Below are 21,871 nucleotides of genomic sequence, written 5' to 3' on the forward strand. Positions count from 1 at the left end.
GTCCATTTTTGGGGGGTGGGGGTGGGCGATGGAGTATCGCTCTGTGGCCCAGGCTAGAGTGCAGTGGTGCGATCTCGGCTCACTGCAACCTCCGCTTTCCAGGTTCAAGCGATTCTCCTGCCTCAGCCTCCTGAGTAGCTGGGATTACAGGCGTGTGCCACCATGCCCGACTAATTTTTGTATTTTTAGTAGAGACGGAGTTTCACCATGTGGGTCAGGCTGGTCTTGAACTCCTGACCTTGTGATCCGCCCGCTTTGGCTTCCCAAAGTGCTGGGATTACAGGTGCAAGCTAGTGTGCCCAGCTTAGTTTTTCTTTGTTCAAGGGACTAAGCAAGAACAGATGAAGGCATGGGTGAAAACAAGAGAGAATTATTCTGGAAGCAGTACTGGCAGGACTTGAGCAAATAATGAGGGGGATGGGGAAGCCTTGGGTCAGACTATCTTATGTTGCTATTTATAGGACGTGGAAGGAAGAGTCTAAGAAACATCCTGTATGATGTGCTGTGGGATATGTGGGATATGGAGGAGGTATAGAACAGGGCTAAAGACAACCTTCCTAGAGGTGAAGATATCTGGCAGAGACCCTGTATTCCTGGGCCTCTCACTGACATGGGCTGTCAACAAACTGTCACACTCTTCTCTAGATATATCCACGTCTGTCCTGAAGCAGATATTTTTTGTGTACACAGCCATGGGTGAGTTCTTTAACTTCTTTGTGCCTCATTTTTATCATCTGAAAATAGTGATAATAAGTGATAAGACATCTCAAAGGGGGGGTTACAAATATATACAGAGTGTTTAACATGGTGTTGGAGATGTAGTGAGTAGTTGAGAAATGTCAGAAATAATCATTAAAATTCCTTTAGCTCCAGCATGACTTCTCTGTCAGTGCATACAAACACTCAGAGATAAAGCTATGAGCACAGAGCAGGATTTCACCTGTCTTGTTCACTGCTACATCTCCAGCCAGCTTAGAACAGTGACTGACTTGCAGCAGCTATTTAAATGTTTGGTGAGTGAATGAATGGATAAGGAACTCATCTCATTTTCTTTCCTTCCTCCTTCCTTTCTCCCTTCCTTCCTCCCTCCTCCTTTCCTTTCTTTCTTCCCTTTTTTCCATCCATCCATCCATCTATCCATCCATCCACTCACCTATCTATCATCCATCCATTCATCCATCCACCCACCTGTCTATCTATCCATCCATCATCCACCCAACCATCTATCTATCCATCATCCATCCATCCATCCATCCATCCATCCATCCATCCATCCATCCATGCATCCACTCATCCATCCACTTATCCATCCATCCACTCATCCATCCACTTATCCATCCATCCATCCATCCATCCATCCATCCATCCATCCATCCATGCATCCATGCATCCATGCATCCATGCATCCACTCATCCATCCACTTATCCATCCATCCATCCATCCATCCATCCATCCCTCTTAGAAAAGCAGTAGAGTGTAGTGGGTTAGCTCACAAGTATTTTTTTTTTTCAATTGTGGCAAAATACACATAAAATAAAATATGCCATTTTAACTATTTTTTTTTTTTTTTTTTTGAGATGGAGTCTCATCCTGTCACCCGGGCTGGAGTGCAGTGGTGTGATCTCAGCTCATTACAACCTCTGCCTCCCATGTTCAAGCGATTCTCCTGCCTCAGCCTCTGAAGCAGCTTGGATTACAGGTGCGCACCACCACACCCAGATAATTTTTGTATTTTTAGTAGAGATAGGGTTTCACCATGTTGGCCAGACTGGTGTTGAACTCCTGAAATCAAGTGATCTGCCTGCCTTGGTCTCCCAAAGTGCTGAGATTACAGGTGTGAGCCAAACACGCCCGGCAATTTGAACCATTTTTAAGTGTACATTTCAGTGACATTAAGTACTTCACATTGTTGTGTCACTATGTCATCCATCCCAAAACTTTCCTCCCGAACAGGAAATCTGTACCCGCTAAACACAAACTCTTCATTCTTCCTTCCCCTCAGGCCCTGGAAACCACCATTCTACTTCTGTCTCTATGAATTTGACTAGTCTAGGTACTTCATACAAGTGGAATCATACACAGTATTTATCCTTTTGTGACAGCCCACAAGTTCTGTGATCATATAAGCTGTATAATCCTGGGAAACTCAATTTCCTGACACTCCACTTCCTCGTCTGTGAAATGGCTATAATCATAGTACCTGCTTCACAGGGTGGCAGTGAGGTTTAAATGAGATAATAGAAGGCACTTAGCCCCAGGGCCTGGCACATAGAACATGCTCACTATTAGCTATTAGTTACAGCCAAGCATACATTGTAAATTCGTGGACACTGGTATTGTGTGTCTAGCACTGTCCTGAGCACTTTATCCATATTATCTCATTTAAACTTCCCAACGACCCTATGACACGGTGCAACCACAAACATCCACACCCAACAGATGAGAAAACAAAGGCCCAGAGAGGCCAAGTGCTGTGCCCAAGGGTTACATGGCTAGTTTACGGCAGAGCTGCGATTGAACTCCAAGCAGCCTGTTTCCAAAGTCCATGGGTCTTGCCGCTGCACTGCATTACCTCTTGCGAGTCTCTGCTGCCTCTGTCTGTGAAGGATCGTCGTCTGTACACTCAGTCCTGGCTCAGGTTGTCATGGTGACTGCAGGTGTTTGAAGCTGTGGGACTCAGTGGAAAAATACTTGAAAATGGGTTTGCTGTTTTTTTCTTTTCTTTTTTTTTTTTTTTTTTTTTGAGACAGGGTCTCACTCTGTTGCCCAGGCTGGAGTGCAGTGGTGTGATCTCAGCTCACTGCAACCTCTGGGTCCTGGGTTCAAGTGATTCTTATGCCTCATCCTCCTGAGTAGCTGGGATTACAGGCAAACACCAACACACCATCTCTTCCTTCACTCCCTCCCTCCCTCCCTCCCTTCCTTTCCTTCTCTTTCTTTTTCTCTTTCTTTCTTTCTTTTCTTTTCTTTTCTTTTCTTTTCTTTTCTTTTCTTTTCTTTCCTTCCTTCCTTCCTTCCTTCCTTCCTTCCTTCCTTCCTTCCTTCCTCCCTCCCTTCCTTTCTCTCTCTCTCTTCCTTCTTCCCTCCCTCCCTCTTTCTTTTTCTCTTTCCTTTTCTTTATTCTTTCTCTTTCCTTTTTTTCTTTTTTCCCAGAGCCTTGCTCTGTTGCCCAGGCTGGAGTACAGTTGCATGATCTTGGCTCACCGCAATCTTCGCCTCCTAGGTTCAAATGATTCTCCTGCGTTCGTCCCGCTAAGTAGCTGGGATTACAGGCATGCAGCACCACGCCCGACTGAGTTTTGTGTTTTTAGTAGAGATGGGGTTTCATCATGTTGGCCAGGCTGGTCTCGAACTCCTGACCGCAAGTGATCCACCCACCTCGGCCTCCCAAACTACTGGGATTCCCGGCATGAGCCACTGCACCTGGTTGAGTTTGCTGTTTCTTAACATGTGAGGCTCCAACCCAGTGGGGCCCACTTACATGCACTGTCCTGCTTTGGACCATGGGGAGCTGGGGTGCTGAACCCATCTCCTACCTTCTACAACCTGGAGTGTGCTCCCAGATGACACAGCCAAGCTGGCGTGTTTTTCTCTCATTGGTGGAAAGTTCAGCAATCCCTGACTCCCTCATCCTGCCCTGTTGAGATTTAAAAAAATTTCCTCTTCTGGGCCTCAGAACCGCCTCCTACCTGAGGTTTATTGCTTTCTCTGCACTTGCATTGAGCCTTTGCAGCCCTTTAAAAGGGGCAGAGCCTACAGTGTGACCAGCAGGTCCTGTCCCTAGGAGATAACAGTGTCCTGGACAGCAGGTGCAGGCTTCCCAGCAGCTCAGGCAACAGCCTGATGTCTGTGCCATCTGATCCTGATGTCTGGAGAGGTGAGCCCTCTGCCAGCAGCTTCCTCTCCAGGCTGGCAGAGCAAGGGGGGCTGTGAATGAATTCAAGGCTGGGGGTCGGGACCTTCTGTATCTGGACTTGCCTCCCACCCGTGTCCTCTGTCCCTGTTTCCCTACGGCAGATAGCCATGTGTGAGCCTGAATTTGGCAACGGCAAGGCCAGGGAGCTGAGTGTGGGTGGCAGGTGGCGAGTGTCGTGGTATGAACGGTTTGTGCAGCCGTGCCTGGTGGAACTGCTGGGCTCTGCTCTCTTCATCTTCATCGGGTGCCTGTCGGTCATTGAGAATGGGACGGACACTGGACTGCTGCAGCCGGCCCTGGCCCACGGGTTGGCTTTGGGGCTCGTGATTGCCACGCTGGGGAATATCAGGTGAGACCAGCTCTGAGGATTCAGCCTGGTGCTGACTTGGGGCGCTGGGGGTGGAAAGCAGAGCCATTGTCAAGGACCCCTGGGCGCATATATTGGGAATTTCAAGGAGCGCTCTGGATAACGATGGGGTTGGGAGTCAGACTGTCTGGGGTCAACTCCAGACCCCGCAGCCAGTGAGCTTGTGACTTTGGGCAAGTCATTCTCTTTTTGAGTAGCTGGATCACAGGCATGTGCCACAGCACCCAACTAAGTTTTAAATTTTGTGGTAGAGATGGGGTCTCACTATGTTGCCCAGGCTAGTCTCGAACTTCTGGTCTCAAGCGATCCTCCTGTCTTGGCTTCCCAAAGTTTTGGGATTACAGGCGTGAGCCACCATGCCTGGCTGGCAAGTCACTCTCTAAACCCAAAGTTCCCCACCTATAAAATGGGAATAGTAGCGTACTTTTAAATGGTTTTCTTCAAGCCAACACATCTATATTGCTAACCATGTACCAGGCACTAGTCTAATTACTTTATAGATATTAGTTATTTAATCCTCACAAAAGCCTTGTGGGGTAGGTCTTGTTATTAACCCCATTTTATAGCTGCAAAAGAGAGAGGCTGTGTAATCTGTCCAAGCTTAGAGGGCCAGAGAGTGGCAGAGCCGGGAGCCAAGAACAAGCTGCCCGGCTCCAGCGCTCAAATCTAAGTGCCTCATGGGGGAGGCGTGAGAATTAAATGAAGTAGAGCGCCTGGCACACACCAAACACACAATAGGCATTGGTTGCTGTGTTATTGTTACCACTAGAAGAGGGTTTTAGGGAAAGCAGAAATGCATAGAAGACCTGGGCCAGGTTTTCCCACCTGGGTATGCGGGGATTTGCAGTGGTCCTGGCTTATCAAGAGGTGATCAAGAAGGAGGGGCAGGAAAAGGAACAGGCTTCTCTGGCTTAGCTCTCATCTGGGTAGAGGATCAATGGGAAGGTCTGTGGACATGGCTGCTGGTTCCCAGGAGAGCCAGCCAGCACGACGAAGATCTTGAATGCGGTGCCTGGCAGGGTGATCTGGGACATGGTTGGTCTGTATTAAATCTCACTCAAAACATAGATCTGAATGAGGAAACAGAAATACTGTTTCTGAGAAAACCAGAATGGAAAAGTGCTTTAACATCTCTTTAGACTGGGCGCAGTGGCTCACGCCTGTAATCCCAGCACTTCGGGAGGCTGAGGCGTGTGGATCACCTGAGGTCAGGAGTTGGAAAGCAGCCTGGCCAATAGGGTGAAACCCTGTCTCTACTACAGATACAAAAATTAGCTGGGCGTGGTGGCAGGTACCTGGAGTCTCAGCTACTTGGGAGGCTGAGGCAGAATAACTGCTTGAACCAGGAGGGGGAGGTTGCATTGAGCCAAGATTGTGCTACTGCACTCCAGCCTGGGCAACAGAGTGAGACTCCATCTCCAAAAACAAACAAACAAACAAACAAAACCACGTCTCTTTAGACGTCCAAGGGAGGCTGTGAGTGAAAGAAAAAGTATATGATATTCCCTTTGGACGGATCTGAGATTGAAGGCAACCTTTATCACTTCTTAGCTGGGTGACCACAGCAAGTTGCTGAAGCCTCTGTGTGCAGTGGTATAAATGTGAGTAATAATAATAGCTGATGTTTATTGAATGTAACTCCATAGATAGTACTATGGGCTGTACACGTATTAATTCTTTATGTCTTTGCAATAGCTTTCTCAGGCAGAGATCATTGAGGCACAGAGAAGTTATGTAACTTGGCCAGTGTCACACAGCTCTTCAGTGGCAGAGTTGGGCTTTGAACCCAGGCCAGCTGGCTGGAAAGATCATCTCTTTGGCACTGCAAATACTGCCTCTCTGTTTGGCTTTTTTGACAAATATTTATTCAGCACCTACTGCGTGCCAGACACTGACTTTGAGGTTGTTCACCGGATCCAGGATAAGTTATGTATGTAAGTTATAAGCACCACAGCACCTGGCACATAGTAAGTGTTAGATAAATATTTGCTGAGTGAACAGTGAATGAAGGAATGAATGTGTCTTGATTGTTTTATTGCTAATGAGTGTAAACCAGGAAATGTGTGATTCTCGTCACCTGGCCCTCCTGGCACAGCCATGCTCTGAATGACAGTTTCTCTCCCTTTTGGGGCTCCCGTGGGAAGCCGCCTCACCCTGACTCCATCTGTGTATCTCAGCAGAGCCCAGGCTAAGCTACTTGAGGCCAAATAGGCCTGGCTGCCCCTCTTCCCAACCTGTGGAGTCTGAGCACTGGCTGGTGCTTTCACACCATGCATGGAGGTTGGGCACGGTGGCTCACGCCAGTAATCCCAGCACTTTGGGAGGCCGAGGCAGGTGAATCACCTGAGGTCAGGAGTTCAAGAGCAGCCTGGCCAACATGACAAAACCCCGTGGTGGCACGCCCCTGTAATTCCAGCTACTTGGGAGGCTGAAGCAGGAGAATCGCTTGAACCCAGGAGGCGGAGGTTGCAGTGAGCCGAGATTGCACCATTGCACTCCAGCCTGGGTGACAAAGTGAGACCGCATCTCAAAAAAAGAAAAAAAAAATCAAATCAAATCAAACCATGCATGAGGGTCTGGGCCCAGAGCTGAGTCAGACAAGTTGGGGCAGCTGGTCTCGAGGTATCAGGGTGTTGGACGAAGTCCTTTTGTGTAGAGCTGAGGGCCTCTGTCCAGTCTCAGCTGAATGTCCTATGTCCACTGGAGGTTGGGTAAACTCATTGGTGGGCTCTTAACATTTGGGGGGCACTTTGGTTCTTGTGTGACATGGGGAGTCTTGGGGTCCCTTTCTCTCTCACTGGGGAGTATCCATTCCTGGAAACCAGATGGATTCAGGAGGCCAAACTGTGACAATAGTTCCTCCATTAGAGTGGGACTGGATGGGACACTGGTGAGTGCAGCCACCCTGGCTCCGGGGCCTGGGCTGGTTGAACATCTTGGTGAACAGGAAGGCTCTTTACCCATGGGCCAGGGAGTGGCTGATCAACTGCAACCTGCCCTTCGACCTCAGGTTCTGACTTGTCTAATTCCCTTCCACACCCCAAATTCCCAATCCCAGTCCCCAACCTGGTCATGAACCTCCAATTCCACCCCATGATTCTCCATGCTATTTCCAGCCCAAACTCCAAATCTGCATTTTACACCCATCACACTTTCAGACCACAAGTAGGGTTTTCGTTGGCTGAGCATTTCAACCAATCAGGAGGTCTTATTCAGAGCCTAGCTACTCATAAGGGGAGACCTGGGCCGGGCACAGTAGCTCATGCCTGCAACCCCAGCACTTTGGGAGGCCGATGTGGATAGATTGCTTGAGGTCAGGAGTTTGAGACCAGCCTGACCAATATGGTGAAACATCGTCTCTACTAAAAATACAAAAATCAGCTGGGAATGGTGGCACACGCCTGTTGTCCCAGCCACTTGGGAGGCTGAGTCAGGAGCGTTGCTTGAACTCAAAAGGTGGAGGTTGCAGTGAGCCAAGATCATACCACTGCACTCCAGCCTGGGCAACAGAGCAAGACTCCGTCTCATAAAATCAAACAAATCATAAAGGGAGGCCTGGATATGGCTCATGGGCTACTAACTTGGAGCCTTGGTGTCTCAATCTGACCTGTGGCCACATCTCTGAAGGGCTGGAGGGAGGCTCAGAGGGAGTCAGGGAGGAGTTAAGGGATGGTCTCCCTATACACGCTTCCTCCAGGGCCATCCTGGGGGCTGGACTTAGGACGTAGAGGCTGCCCTTTATCTCTTACCCTTTGCCTGGCATCTCAGGGAAATTGGAAGCAATTTGGCATCTCTTTGTATTTGAGCTGGGCCCTGGACTGACTCTTACCCTGTGAAACCAGCCTGGTGGGTTGGCTGGGACATGCTGTCTCGAGTGCCAGCCATGTGGTCAGCCCTGGGCTCATGACTCCCTCTGCTCTTGTGGGTTACAGTGGTGGACACTTCAACCCTGCGGTGTCCCTGGCAGCCACGCTGATCGGAGGCCTCAACCTGGTGATGCTTCTCCCGTACTGGGTCTCACAGCTGCTCGGGGGGATGCTCGGGGCTGCCTTGGCCAAGGTAGGTGAACCCCAGGCACTGGGCTAGTGGCTTCCTCTCTGATGGGGCTGCTGGAGGTGTATGATGTGTGTATGTGTCGGGGGGGACAGTGGGAAGTGGGGAAATGTCCAATCTTTTGCTTATCTCTGCCAGTGGAATTGGTGGATGTTTTTCTTCTTTCTTTCTTTTTGCATTTTATTTTATTTTTATTTATTTGCTTTTTTTTTTTTTTTTTTTTTTTTTTAATGGAGTCTCGCTCTGTCACCCAGGCTGGAGTGCAGTAGTGTGATCTCGGCTCACTGCAACCTCTACCTCCTGGGCTCAAGCAATTCTCCTGCCTCAGCCTCCTGAGTAACTGGGATTACAGGCGCATGCCACCACGCCTGGCTAATTTTTGTATTTTTAGTAGAGATGGGGTTTCACCATGTTGGCCAGGCTGGTCTTGAACTCCTGAGCTCAAGTGATTTGCCTGCCTCGGCCTCCCAAAGTGCTGGGATTACAAGTGTGAGCCACTGCGCCCGGCCTCTCTTTTTTATTTTAGAGATGGAGTCTCACTCTGTCGTCCAGGCTGGAGTGTGGTGGTGCAATCATAGCTGACTGCAGGCTGGACCTCCTGGGCTCAAGTGATCCTCCTGCCTCAGCCTCTTGAGTAGCTGGGACTATAGGTGTGTGTCACCACACCCAACTAATTTAAAAATTTTTTTTGCAGAGGTGGGCTCTCACTCTGTTGACCACATTGGTCTCCAACTCTTGGTCTCAAGTGATCTTCCTGCCTTGGCCTCCCAAAGTGCTGGGATTACAGGCATGAGTGACCGAGCCTGGCCAGCCACAGAGTTTTCATAGCTTTACGCATAAATCCATGGATAGACTTTCTCCCTCCATCCCTCTTTTTCTTTTTTTCCTCTCTCTCTTTCTTTCCTTTTGCCCTTAAGTCTCAGTTCAGCCAGGGACCCTTCAAGCCCATCAAGATGTGGGCCTTGCTTGGCGGGTGTGTGGGGGGTGGTGGATGGGGAGCTCTGTTAGCTGGGCTGCGACAGGGTCTGAAGCTGTAACTGCTGACCCACCGCAGACTTTGTTCTCAAGCCTCACTTTACTGTCATCCCCTGCCCTGGTCTCTCCATGCTCCCATTTGAGAGCCACAGTCTGTTCCCCTATCTATGGAACATGCCCGGGACCTTCCTGCTCTGCTTCTTTAGGAAAAGCAGTGCCCAGACCTAGCTCAAGCCCCGCCACTTAAAACCTGTCAAACACGGCTCTGCCAGTTGTGGGACAGCACGGTTCCCTGAGCACATTCTCCCTGCTAAATGTTTTACACATATTCTCTTATTTCACCTCCCAGCAACTTTACGAGAAACGACAGTCAGTTCATAGACAGCACTTACCTTGTGCCAGGCACACCAGCGGCCTTGTCTGTGAGCCGGGAGCTGTCAGTATCATCCCTATTTTATAGATGAGAAAACAGAGGGGCAGAGAAGCAGGCAACTTGCTCAAGTTCAGACGTGCTTGTAAGCAGCGCAGCCCCGACCGGGTCCAGAGTCCAGAAGCTTGCGCACTGCGCTGTCTTTCCCCTTTGAGGCTGTGACAGCCCTGAGGCTGACTGCCCGTAGAAGGAATTGAGCTCAGGCTTCAGGGTCCCCCTGTATACGCCCCTTCCACGGTTCTATGGGGGCCTAGCAATGAGTTCACCTGATCATATGTGTGTGTAAAGTTTGTAAGAGTAAGCTATTTTGAGTTGCACGTGGCAGCTGATACCTGTAATCCCAGCATTTTGGGAGGCAGAGGCAGGAGGATCACTTGAGCCTAGGAGTTCCAGACCAGCCTGGGCAACATGTGAGACCCCCCATCTTTACAAAAAATAATAATAAAAAAATTAGGTGGGCGTGGTTGGTATGCACCTGTGATCCCAGCTACATGAGAGGCTGAGGTAGGAGGATCACTGGAGCCCAGGAGATCGAGGCTGTAGTGAGCTATGATCGGGTCACTGCACTCCAGCCTGGGTGATGGAGCTAGACGCTGTCTCAAAGAAAGAAAAAAAAGACAGTTTATGTTCTTTTTCTCAAAGAGGATCATCTAAGTTACATAAGCTTTAGGCCTGTAACCTGGAGCCATGACTGGGTTATCCTCAGTTTTCTTTTTCTTTTTTCTTTGTTCTTTTTTCTTTTGAGATGGAGTCTTGCTCTGTTGTTCAGGTTGGAGTGCAGTGGTGTGTGTGGTCTCAGCTCACTGCAACTTCCGCTTCTAGAGTTCAAGTGATTCTTGTGCCTCAGCCTCCTGAGCAGCTGGGATTACAAGTCCCTGCCACCTTACCCTGCTAATTTTTGTATTTTTAGTGAAGATGGGGTTTCACATGTTGGCGAGGCTGGTCTCGAACTCCTGGGCTCAAGTGATCCACCCACCTCGGCCTCCCAAAGTGCTGGGGTTGCTGGCGTGAGCCACCACGCCTAGCCCCATTCCTATTTTTCAGCTGAACAAAGTGAGGCTCAGAGAGGTTTAGTAGCTCACACAGGGTCACAGAGTAAAATCTGGCAGAACTGGGATGTGGATCCAGGTCTATGTAACTGAAATTGGACATAACCCTTCACTGGCCCTTACGGTGGGCAGGCATGTTTTAGGCCCTCTCCCCTCAGTTTCCAGCTGTCTCTCTGCCCCACTGTGAGGCTGAGCAGCTTCTCTGTGCAGGCGGTGAGTCCCGAGGAGAAGTTCTGGAATGCGTCTGGGGCAGCCTTTGTGACTGTCCAGGAGCACGGGCAGGTGGCAGGGGCATTGGGGGCAGAGATCATCCTGACGACGCTGCTGGCCCTGGCCGTGTGCATGGGTGCCATCAATGAGAAGACAAAGGGCCCTCTGGCCCCATTCTCCATCGGCTTTGCTGTCATCGTGGATATCCTGGCTGGGTGAGTGTCCCTTAGCAGTGGGGCGACCATGCCCAGATCTGCACTGTTCAGCTCTGGAGGAGCTCAGGCCTGAGGGCCACAGATTCAGTTGCTATTAGGGGCCAGGAAGGTGCTGCAAATGGGGACGTGGGCTGGCATCAGGCGGACAACAGGGAGTGGTGGGGACTGCGGTGTCAGAGGCGCTCCAGTCAATTCAGCTCTTATCAATTATTGCTGGGAACATGGGTCTGGGGTGATGATTTCATTCAAAGGAAGTCAGAAATTTAAATTTGTACGTGATGTTTTCCAATTTTCGTAGCGTAAATACAACATTTCTGTGAACTGTGTTCATTTGGTCACTGGGCAGCCAGGTTTTAGACTCAGGATTACAAAAAGCATCTGTAGCTGTTGTCTCCTTTATTTTGAGTTTCCCAGCAGGCTTTGGAAGGGATTAAGGCAACAAGATTGGGGATGATGTCTCCCGTTTTATAGATAAGGAAACTGAGGCTCAGAGATGATAGAAGTGACTTATTTAAGGTCAGTGGGCAGTGGCAAATTAAGTGACAGATTTGGGACAAGAGGATGAGTGAGCCCTTTTTATTTTTCTTATTTATTTTATTTAGAGATGGGGACCACGCTATGTTGCCCAGGCTTGTCTTCAACTCCTGGCTTCAAGCCATCCTCCTGCATTGGCCTCTCAAAGTACTGGGATTACAGGCATGAGCTACATTGCCCAGCCCAGGGAGCCTCTCCCTAATGTCTGACTCTTTGCTTTCTTTTGGACACAGAACCAAGCCTAACCTTTCTCCTGGGTCAGCTCTCCCTCAGCTTTGGGAGGTGGAGCCTGGGGAATGTGTAAAGTTGTGGCCATGCTTTGCTGCCCCCTAGTGGCCTTTGATTCACTTACAAGTCTTTTGACTTCGAAGCTGGACACAGGGTGGGGATGAGGTCTACAGGCCCCCAGCTTGAGAGAATGGGGTAAAGACAGAGCCCCAGAACGAGAGAGGTGCACCTGGGGAAGAGTCTCCCTGTAGAAGATTCTGGGCCTTAAGCTTGTGGTGCAACAAGGGCCTCATCTGGACCATTTAGATTAGTTAATGCTTTTTGTACATGAATTATATTCGAGGTGTGGGCTCCACTGGTGTTTTCTCATACTCCTGATGACAACCTATGGGATAGTCACTTTCACCTCACTTGAGTACAGAGAGGTTCATGGAGCTCCCTGCAACTAGAACTATCTGGGCTGGGGTTTTTCTTTCTTTATATATATATATTTTTTAATTTTTGTGGTTGAACCTAGTAGGTGTATATATTCCTGGGTTACATGAGACGCTTTGATATAGGCATGCAATGCATAATTACCATGTCAGGGCAAATGGGGTATTCATCCCCTCAAGCATTTATTCTTTGTGTTGCAAACAATCCACTTATACTGTTCGTTATTTTATTTTAGTTTTAGTTTTAGTTTTTGAGACAGAGTCTTGCTCTGTCACCCAGGCTGGAGTGCAGTGGCATGATCATGGCTCACTGCAACTTTCAACCCCCAGGTTCAAGCGATTATCCTGCCTCAGCCTCCCCAGTAGCTGGGATTACAGGCACGCGCCACCACACCTGGCTAATTTTTGTATTTTTAGTAGGAACGGGGTTTCACCATGTTGGCCAGGCTGGTCTTGAACTCCTGACCTCAAGTGGTCTGCCTGCCTCGGCCTCCTAAACTGCTGGGATTACAGGCGTGAGCCACCGTGCCTGGCTGAGGTTACATGAGGTGTTTTGATACAGGTAAGCAATGTGTAATGATCACGTCAAAGTAAATGGGGTATTCATCCCTTCAAGCATTTATTCTTTGGGTCACAAACAATCCAATGATATACTTTTCGTTATTTTATAATATGTGGGCTGGGTTTTGAATCTAGGTCAGCTTGACTCCAAAAGGACTGAAACTGATGGACTTTGCTCTGTAGACTTTGGAACAGATGTAGATCCAGCTTCTCTTCCTGCCGTCGCTGAGCAGGCATTTTTGCTGGGCGTTCTAGAGGAGTTTGTGGGGAGTGCTGGACTGCACGCCCAGTGGGGAGCCACACCTTCTGCTTCCTAGTGCTGATAGCCTCTCTACCTTCTTTAGGATCTACCCAGGAGCTCATGATGTGGGAGTTTAGAGAGGGTTTCTGGGTGGTGTGTGACTAGGCCTAGCTGGGGACATGAGCGTGAGGTGAGGTGGGGCCTGGCTGGGATCCTGGTGACCGGGGTGCCTGGGTGTTTGCAGGGGCACTGTATCTGGAGGCTGCATGAATCCGGCCCGTGCTTTTGGACCTGCAGTGGTGGCCAACCACTGGGACTTCCACTGGATCTACTGGCTGGGCCCACTCCTGGCTGGCCTGCTTGTTGGACTGCTCATTAGGTAGGAGTGTGACACAGGGTCACTGGCCCATGGGATGGGCACTTGGCAACGTCTCCCAGAGAGTCCGGGGCTAGAGGGCTAGGCTCTCACTTAGGTTTGGAAGAGAAAAGAGGGAGCCACTTTAGAGGCAAAGAAAATGGCTCCATTTAGGAGCTTTGGTTGCAAGTGACAGATCTATTTCAAAACAGCGTTTACCATAAAGAGGAATTCATTGGCTCACATCATCAGAAACGTCACAAGGAGCAGTGGTTTCAGGTGGTGCTCAGACAATGTCTTTAGGACTTGGTCTTTCTCCTTTTTTTTTTGACAGAGTCTCCCTCTGTTGCCCAGGCTAGAGAGCAGTGGTGTGATTTCAGCTCAGTGCAACCTCTGCCTCCTAGATTCAAGCAATTCTCCTGCTTCAGTCTCCCAGGTAACTGGGATTACAGGCGCCTGCCACCACACCAGGCTATTTTTTCAGTATTTTTAGTAGAGATGGGGTTTCACCATGTTGGTCAGGCTGGTTTCAAATTCCTGACCTCAAATGATCCTCCTGCCTAGGCCACCCAAAGTGCTGGGATTACAGGTATGAGCCACTGTGCCCTGCCTTGGTCTTTCTCATAGGCTCTGTTTTCCCCGGGTGGGCTTCATGCTTAGATAGACTCCAATGGAGGCGAAGATGCTTACCAGTCACTCGAGGCTTGTATCTCGGCAGCTTAACAACTCTAGAGGAAATAGAACAACAAGATCTAGCAAAAAGCTAGAGTCTGGTATTCACTGGTTTGAACTGGCCCACCGTGCGTGGGTGATTTGCCCACTTCAGAATCAATCACTGAGCTACGGGGGTCAGGCACTTTTTTTTTTGTTTGTTTCTGAGACGGAGTCTCTCTCTGTCACCCAGGCTGGAGTGCAGTGGCGAAATCTCGGCTCACTGCAACCTCTGCCTCCTGGGTTCAAGCAATTCTCCTGCCTCGGCCTTCTGAGTAGCTGGGATTACAGGTGCACACCACCATGCCTGGCTAATTTTTATATTTTTAGTAGAGACAGGGTTTCACTGTGTTGACCAGGCTGGTCTCAAACTCCTGACCTCATGTGATCCACCCTCCTGGGCCTCCCAAAGTGCTAGGATTATAGGCATGAGCCACCGTGCCCAGCCAGTTTTTATAATTTTTTTTGTTTTTGGTAGAGATGGGCTTCACCATGTTGGCCAGGCTGGTCTCCAACTCCTGACCTCAAGTGATCTGCCTCCCAAAGCGCTGGGTTACAGGTGTGAGCCACTGTGCCCGGCCATCACTATTCATTTTCTCCTGGGCTTTCACAGTGGCAGCAATGAGCATCTTCAGGAAAAGGGTTAGAAACTAAGCAGGACCCAGGCGTGTGGCTCACGCCTGTACTCCCAGCACTTTGGGAGGCCAAGGTGGGTGGATCACTTGAAGTCAGGAGTTGGAGACCAGCCTGGTCAACATGGTAGAACCCTATCTCTATTAAAAATACAAAAATCAGTCAGGTATAGTGCTGTTTGTCTGTAGTCCCAGCTACTCGGGAGGCTGAGGTACGAGAATTGCTTGAACCCGGGAGGTGGAAGCTGCAGTGAGCTGAGATCACGCTACTGTACTCCAGCCTGGATGAGTGAGACTCTATCTCAATTAAAAAAAAAAAAGAAAAAAGAAAAAAAAAGAAACCAAGCAGGAAACAGTGTCTCCCTCTCCCCAAGGGAATTTGGCTATTAAGGCTGGGGAGGCTCAGGAAGTCGTCTCTCTGGAGAGTTCTGAGCCTGGAGACATGTGGCGAAGGGGTGGGTCTCTCCTCCGGGGCTGAGACCTTACTGGGTCATCTTTCTTTCAGGTGCTTCATTGGAGATGGGAAGACCCGCCTCATCCTGAAGTCTCGGTGAAGCCGAGCTCATGGGATTCCTGCTGCTCCAGGTGTCCTCAGCTCACCTATCCAAGACTGAGGACCAGAGAGTTCCTGCATTTCCTGCTAAGGCAGAGGCCCGGAGGAGCCACCCCCTGCTTTCACTGCTTGGGCCTGGTTTCTCAGACAGACTGACTGCTGAGGAGGCTCTAGGTTCCTGGAATTCCTTTGTGCTCATCAGAGACCCCAGCCTGGGGAACACGCTGCCCGCGCTGCCCAGAGTGCGGTGCAAACACCACAACACGGGGGTATTTCTTGAGAGGAAGGTCCCCAAGTTGGACGAGGAGGCTGTTTCTGCACATCAGCTCATTCTCGCACTCCGTTTCTTTCTCCTCCTCTTGTTTCTTGATTGTTTTGTTGTAGAAGGGCCTTCTGGGGGCCCGGCCACTTCCTTGCTTCTCAAGCTGACAATTCTCACTTTGCAATAAATAGTCCAGTATTTCCTTCCATGTGCTTACTGGCTTGCCTTTCATTTGAGAAATGGGCATTGCTGAGGAGAAAGCAAGCAAAAAAAAAAAAGTCTGGGGTTAGGCCTTGGCTGTCCAGAGCGGCTGATCCTACAGCCCAGCTCAGAGTCCTGGGCCATGGCAGGTATTTGGAGTTCAGGCCAGCCTAGAGCCGGTCCCCACTTGGACAGGCCCATCCTGGAGCTCTGCCTGGAGCTCAGAGTGCATGTTGAGTACAATTTGGACTCTAGTCAGAGTCAATTCCAGATCACAGACCTCAGGCCCCTGCTGAAAAGCCCCAGGCAGAGTCCAGGGTCTGGCTGAGTACTCAGGGCTGTCCTTAGTTGAGTGTTCCGTGCTGTCCAGGACATGAATCAGCCTATTCATTCACTGTAGCTGGGGAGGTGGGTGGGGGGCAGGGTGTGGGCTTAGAGTGGGCTGCAAGAATTCCCTGAGGAAATATTAGGTTGGTCCAAAAAAAAAATATATATATATATATATATTTTTTTGCTTTTCGTTTTTTGTTTTTGAGACAGAGTCTCGCTCTGTCACCCAGGCTGGAGTGCAGTGGCATGATCTCAGCTCACTTCAACCTCTGCCTCCTGGGTTCAAGGGCTTCTCCTGCCTCAGCCTCCCAAGTAGCTGGGATTACGGGCGTATGCCACTACGCCCAGCTAATTTTTGTATTTTTAGTAGAGATGGGGTTTCACCATGTTGGTCAGGCCAGTCTTGAACTCCGGACCTCAAGTGATCAACCCACCTCGGCTTCCCAAAGTGCTGGAATTACAGGCGTGAGCCACCGTGCCCAGCCAGTTGGTGCAAAAGTATTTGCGGTTTTTCCCATTACTTTCAATGGCAAAAACTGCAATTACTTTTGCACTAACCTAATAGAATCCTGAACAAGTGACACAGTACAGGCCTGAAGAGCGTGGCACTTGGGTGGAAGATAGGAGTAGAACAAATAAAGGATGGAAAGACACACTCTGGAAGTCACCCCTTCGAAGTAGAGTGTGTGTCTTCTCCCTAAGAATCAATGGGTCATTTATGGAAGATGATCATTGTTACACCAGAAAGAAGGGCAGGGAGAAACCACTCTCAACAACAAGTGAAAACTTGCCCCCTTCAAGGAGATGAGCAAAATGCTGTCTTGAGTGAAAATGAAGAAAATCACCACTACAATAAGAGACTGCCCATTGAGAACATAGATTCACGATATAGTCACACATCCAAACCATTCTCAGAGAAAGGGAGATAACAAACCAGAATAACGATGACAACTTGACAGAATAGAAAAGGGGAGGAAAAAATATGATACAACCAGAAACAAGCAAATTAGGACATCTACACAGAGTTAAAAATGGGCCAGGCATGGTGGCTCACGCCTGTAATCCCAGTACTTTGAAAGTCCGAGGTGGAGGATTGCTTGAGGCCCGGAGTTCGAGACCATCCAGGCAACATGGCACGACCCTGTAACTACAAAAAATAAAAAAATTAGCTGGGCAGGTGGCACATGCTTGTAGTCTCTTCTAATCGGGAGGCTGAGGTGGGAGGGTCGCCTGAACCTGGGAGGTTGGGGCTGCAGTGAGCTATGACAGCACCAATGCACTCCAGCCTGGGGAACAGAGTAAGATTCTGTCTCAAAAAAAAAAAAAAAAAAAAAAAAAGCCAGGTGCTCTGGCTCATGCCTGTAATCCCAGCACCTTGGGAGGCTGAGGTGGGTGGATCACTTGAGGTCAGGAGTTCAAGAGCAGCCTGGCCAACGTGGTGAAACCCTGTCTCTACTAAAAATACAAAAATTAGCCAGGCATGGTGGCGGGCGCCTGTAATCCCAGCTACTTGGTAGGCTGAGAGAGGAGAATTGCTTGAAACCAGGGGGTAGAGGCTGCAGTGAGCCAAGACTGCACCGCTGCACTCCAGCCTGGGCAACAGAGTGATACCCTGCCACAAAAATAAAATAAGAGTAAAAAATGTTAAAAGTTACTATTTTGTTCGGTGAAATGATGAAATAAATCTTTGACAAATCTAGTAAATAACAACAGTTATATATCCATATATATGTATACCTACATGTATGTGGCTAATGTTTATGGAGAGTTTGTTAAGTGTTAGGCACTGTGCTGAATGCTTTACGCGTATTATTATGCCATTTACTCCCTATGACAATCCTATGAGATAGTACAGTGCGTTGAATAATGTCCTCCCAAAATCTGTGTCAGTCTACAGTCTTAGAGTGTGACGTTATTTGGAAATACAGTCTTTGAAGATGCAATTAAAGTAAGGGTCAAGACAAGATCCCACTGGATTAGGGTGCCCTTTCCTAGTAAGAGACAGTAAAAGAGGTGCAGAGACACAAAGGAGAAAGCCACGTGAAGATGGAGGCAGAGGTTAGGGTTATACTGCCAAAAGACAGCACCAAGAGCCACCAGGAGCTGGGGGAGGGAAGGAAGGTTCTCATCTAGAACCTTTGTGGGAAGCCTGGCTCTGCTGACAGTCTAATTTCAGACTTTCTGGCCTCCAGAACAGAGAGAGAACAGTTTCTGTCATCTTAAGTCATGAAGTTTGTGGTGTTTGTTCAAGCAGTTCCAGGAAACGAATTCAGGTAGATTCTCTCATTATTCTCATTGTGCAGAGGAGCCAATGGAGTTCCAAAGGATGGCGTTATGCTAAGCTACACAGTTAGTGCATTGGTGGGGCAACTGTTGAAGGTCGGGTATATCTGGCTGCAGGGTCCATGATCTTTGTCATCATACTTTTCTGTTTCTGAATAAGGGACAATATTATGTCCTCTGCCTATTCTCCTACTTGCCTATTAGTTCCTCATTAAAAAGGGGACAGAGCCATGGTGGCGTGTGCCTGTAGTCCCAGCTAGTCAGGAGGCTGAAATGGGAGGATCGCTTGAGCTCCGGAGGTCAAGGCTGCAACGAGCTATGATTGCACTCCAGCCTGGGTGACAGAGTAAGACTTTGTCTGGGGGGAGAAAAAAAGGAGGACAGAAAGACATTCATTGTAACTCTTCTCATTTCAAACTTGCAATTGGATTTTAGGTTGTGGCTTTCATTTCCATTTCTAGACTATAAGCTCTCAAGAGCAAGATGGATATAAATTCATCTTTGTATTAAATAACTGTACATTATGTGTTTGGCATTTGCTGAATAGAAGGGACTCAGTTTTTTTTTTTTTTTTTCTTTTTTTTTTTAAATGGAGTCTTGCTCTGCCGCGCAGGCTGGAGTGCAGCGGTGTGATCTCGGCTCACTGCAACCTCCGCCTCCTGGGTTCAAGCGATTCTCCTGCCTTAGCCTCCTGCGTAGCTGGGATTACAGGTGTGTGCCACCACGCCCAGCTAATTTTTGTATTTTTAGTAGAGACGGGTTTTCACCAAGTTGGCCAGGCTGGTCTTGAACTCCTGACCTCAAGTGATTGGCCCACCTCAGCCTCCCAAAGTACTGGGATTACAGGCGTGAACCACCGTGCCTGGCCAGAAGGGACTCAGTACTCACTGACTGGAAGAATGGCATAGGCTGATTCCAGTGACTTCCAAATTCATTCTGACCCTACAGAGTGGAATCCAAAACTCATGCAGATCATCAGGTTCATCTCTCTCCCAGCTCCCTTTTTCTCAGTAACCAGGTCACAGAATTTTGGGGTGTTAGAGCTAGAAACTCTATTACAGTAGTAAAATATGGTGGCTGTAAGTTTATGTCCTGAGGAAGATCCAAGTTTAAGTTTCAGAACTGTCACCTTTTTGCTGTATGTGCTTGAAGCAGCTATTGAAATTCTTTAGCCTCAGCTTTCTCATCTGTAAAATGCAACTACTACCTCAGAATGCTTATGAAAATGAACGTTTATAAAGTATTAGCACAATGCCCAGTACATAGTAAGTACACAATCTGTTAGCTCTTACATTTATCATTTAATCAAAGGTTTTGCAATTTGCAGGTATCAGAATCATGACAAGGGGTGGGGTTTGGCAAGAAATTTCTTCTTCTTTTTTAGAGACAGTATCTTGTTCTGTCACCCAGGATGGAGTACAGTGGTGCAGTCACAGCTTGCTGCAGCCTCGACCTCCTGGGCTCAAGCGATCCTCGAGCCTCAGACTCCTGAGTAGCTGAGACTACAGGTGTACATCACCACAGTGGCTAATTTAAAAACTTATTTTTGTAGAGATGGGTTCTGTGTTGCCCAGGCTGGTCTTGAACTCCTGTCTTCAAGCCGTCCTCCCACCTTGGCCTCCCGAAGTGTTGGGATTACAGGCGTGATTACCAACCTTGGCAAGAAACTTATAAATAGACTTGGCATATATGTATTTTCTCAGTCAAGTATTCTCATATAGGGACCATTAGGGTCTCCCAAGGGAAAAAGGTTGGAACCCATTCATCCTGTCCAACGCCAGATTTCAAAATCCAGAGAAGCTGAATAATTTGACTGTAATTACACAGTTGTCAAGCAGCAGAGTTCAATTAGAATCCAGGATCTTGAACACACAGTCTAGTTCCCTTTCTACTGCAACAGGTGTGTACTTAATTCTCCAGATCCTTGGGGTACAAGTACCGAGCCATTTCCTTTTGCCAGAATTGTGTTGAGGTCCTCACATGCCATGTTGTTAGGAATTCTAGTATCCCTACTGGATTACATTTTCCAAGAACCCTGGGGGTTTAAACAAGCCAAAAGTTGCAGTGGCTCATGCCTGTAATCACAGCACTTTGGGAGGCTGAGGTGGGTGGATCACCCGAGGTCAGGAGTTCAAGACCAGCCTGGTCAACATGGTGAAACCCCTTCTCTACTAAAAATACAAAAGTTAGCCAGGAGAGGTGGCGCACGCCTGTCATTCCAGTTACTTGGGAGGCTGAGGCAGTAGAATCTCTTAAACCTGGAAGGTGGAGGTTGCAGTGAGCCGAGATGGCGCCATCGCACTCCAGCTTAGGTGACAGAGTGAGACTCCATCTCAGACAACAAAACAAAACGAAACGAAACATAACACCTTGCACGTTGTAGGGAAATTACTTCGTGCCTGCAGCTGCTGTTCTCTCCGCTGCCACATGGTGCCGCTGTTGGAAGAGGTTCTCAGAAATGGTATATGCTATAGCAAAGTCACACTGGTGTCTTCAAAGAGGGCTCCTTTACTGATAATTCCACAACGTCCATGCCAAGCACACTTGCATGCTCCATGGACTCTGCATATGTATCCAAGCAAGCTTATGGCCTTTCAGGTCCTTCCTCTCCCCTTGGCCCCGCTAGATCCCTACACACACCACCACCACCACCACCACCATTTTCCCTCCAGAGTCCGGCCACCTCAGAGTGAGTTAGATATTTACCTGTCTTGGAACCCAAAGCCACTGTTCCCCCTCCAAGTCCCTGGATCCATCATAAAGTTTGGGGGTTATGATGAGCAATGCTCCTTTTAGTGCTTGGAACACAAAACATTCATTCTCCTCCCTTAATGTCTAATTGCCTCAACTGACTTTTAGGAATTGAAAATTTGTAATCCTTAAGAGATTTTTTTCCCCTCAGAGACTTAAAGTCTCTCTTCCAATTTCCAGACCTGAGTGAGTTCATAGACTTAAGTCTCTGTGAAGGAATGGGAGGTCAGGTAACCCTGTGGAAGAACCCTGATGGAACACGGCCTGTGAAGATAACGAGCTTTTATCTTGGCTTTCGCCAAAAAGTTTTGTGGCCATTTACTCAAGGAAAGTACAGGGGGACTAATCTAGTTATGGATACTCTACAGATAAGGCCTCTGGGTTCCACTGCAGCATGCTGCATAGAGCAGAGGCTTATCAAGGCCACGTGACAGATACTTTCATGTTTAGGTGAACTGGCTCTCTGGACCCATCCTATAGTTCCTCCTACAGTTCCTAATGGTATAGTTGGAAATAGATCCTCAGCAAGTGGTAAAATCTCTACCATGCCTTTACAGCCCATGCAGCTGGAGTTGTTAT

The 21,871-nt window shown here is 48.6% G+C and overlaps 1 protein-coding gene across 1 annotated transcript; it reads left to right on the top strand.

The window, feature by feature from the left end:
• Positions 1–3,767: 3,767 nt before the first annotated feature.
• On the top strand, positions 3,768–15,935 carry AQP8 (aquaporin 8). Its single transcript, XM_007988300.3, has 6 exons — positions 3,768–3,878; positions 4,019–4,266; positions 8,217–8,343; positions 11,002–11,216; positions 13,459–13,593; positions 15,418–15,935. Exons 1-6 carry the CDS (start codon positions 3,867–3,869, stop codon positions 15,464–15,466), a joined length of 786 nt encoding a protein of 261 aa, XP_007986491.3. The 5' UTR covers positions 3,768–3,866; the 3' UTR covers positions 15,467–15,935.
• The last annotated feature ends 5,936 nt before the right edge of the window (positions 15,936–21,871 follow it).

The sequence above is a fragment of the Chlorocebus sabaeus genome, chromosome 5, assembly GCF_047675955.1.
Source record: "Chlorocebus sabaeus isolate Y175 chromosome 5, mChlSab1.0.hap1, whole genome shotgun sequence".
Taxonomy (NCBI): Eukaryota; Metazoa; Chordata; class Mammalia; order Primates; family Cercopithecidae; genus Chlorocebus; species Chlorocebus sabaeus.

What these genes read in the sequence shown, in the direction of transcription:
- AQP8 (XM_007988300.3), top strand. An exon ending in TCGGGGCTGCCTTGGCCAAG is followed by an intron (nt 8,344 to 11,001) that starts GTAGGTGAACCC and finishes TTCTCTGTGCAG; the next exon opens with GCGGTGAGTCCCGAGGAGAA. An exon ending in ATCGTGGATATCCTGGCTGG is followed by an intron (nt 11,217 to 13,458) that starts GTGAGTGTCCCT and finishes GGGTGTTTGCAG; the next exon opens with GGGCACTGTATCTGGAGGCT.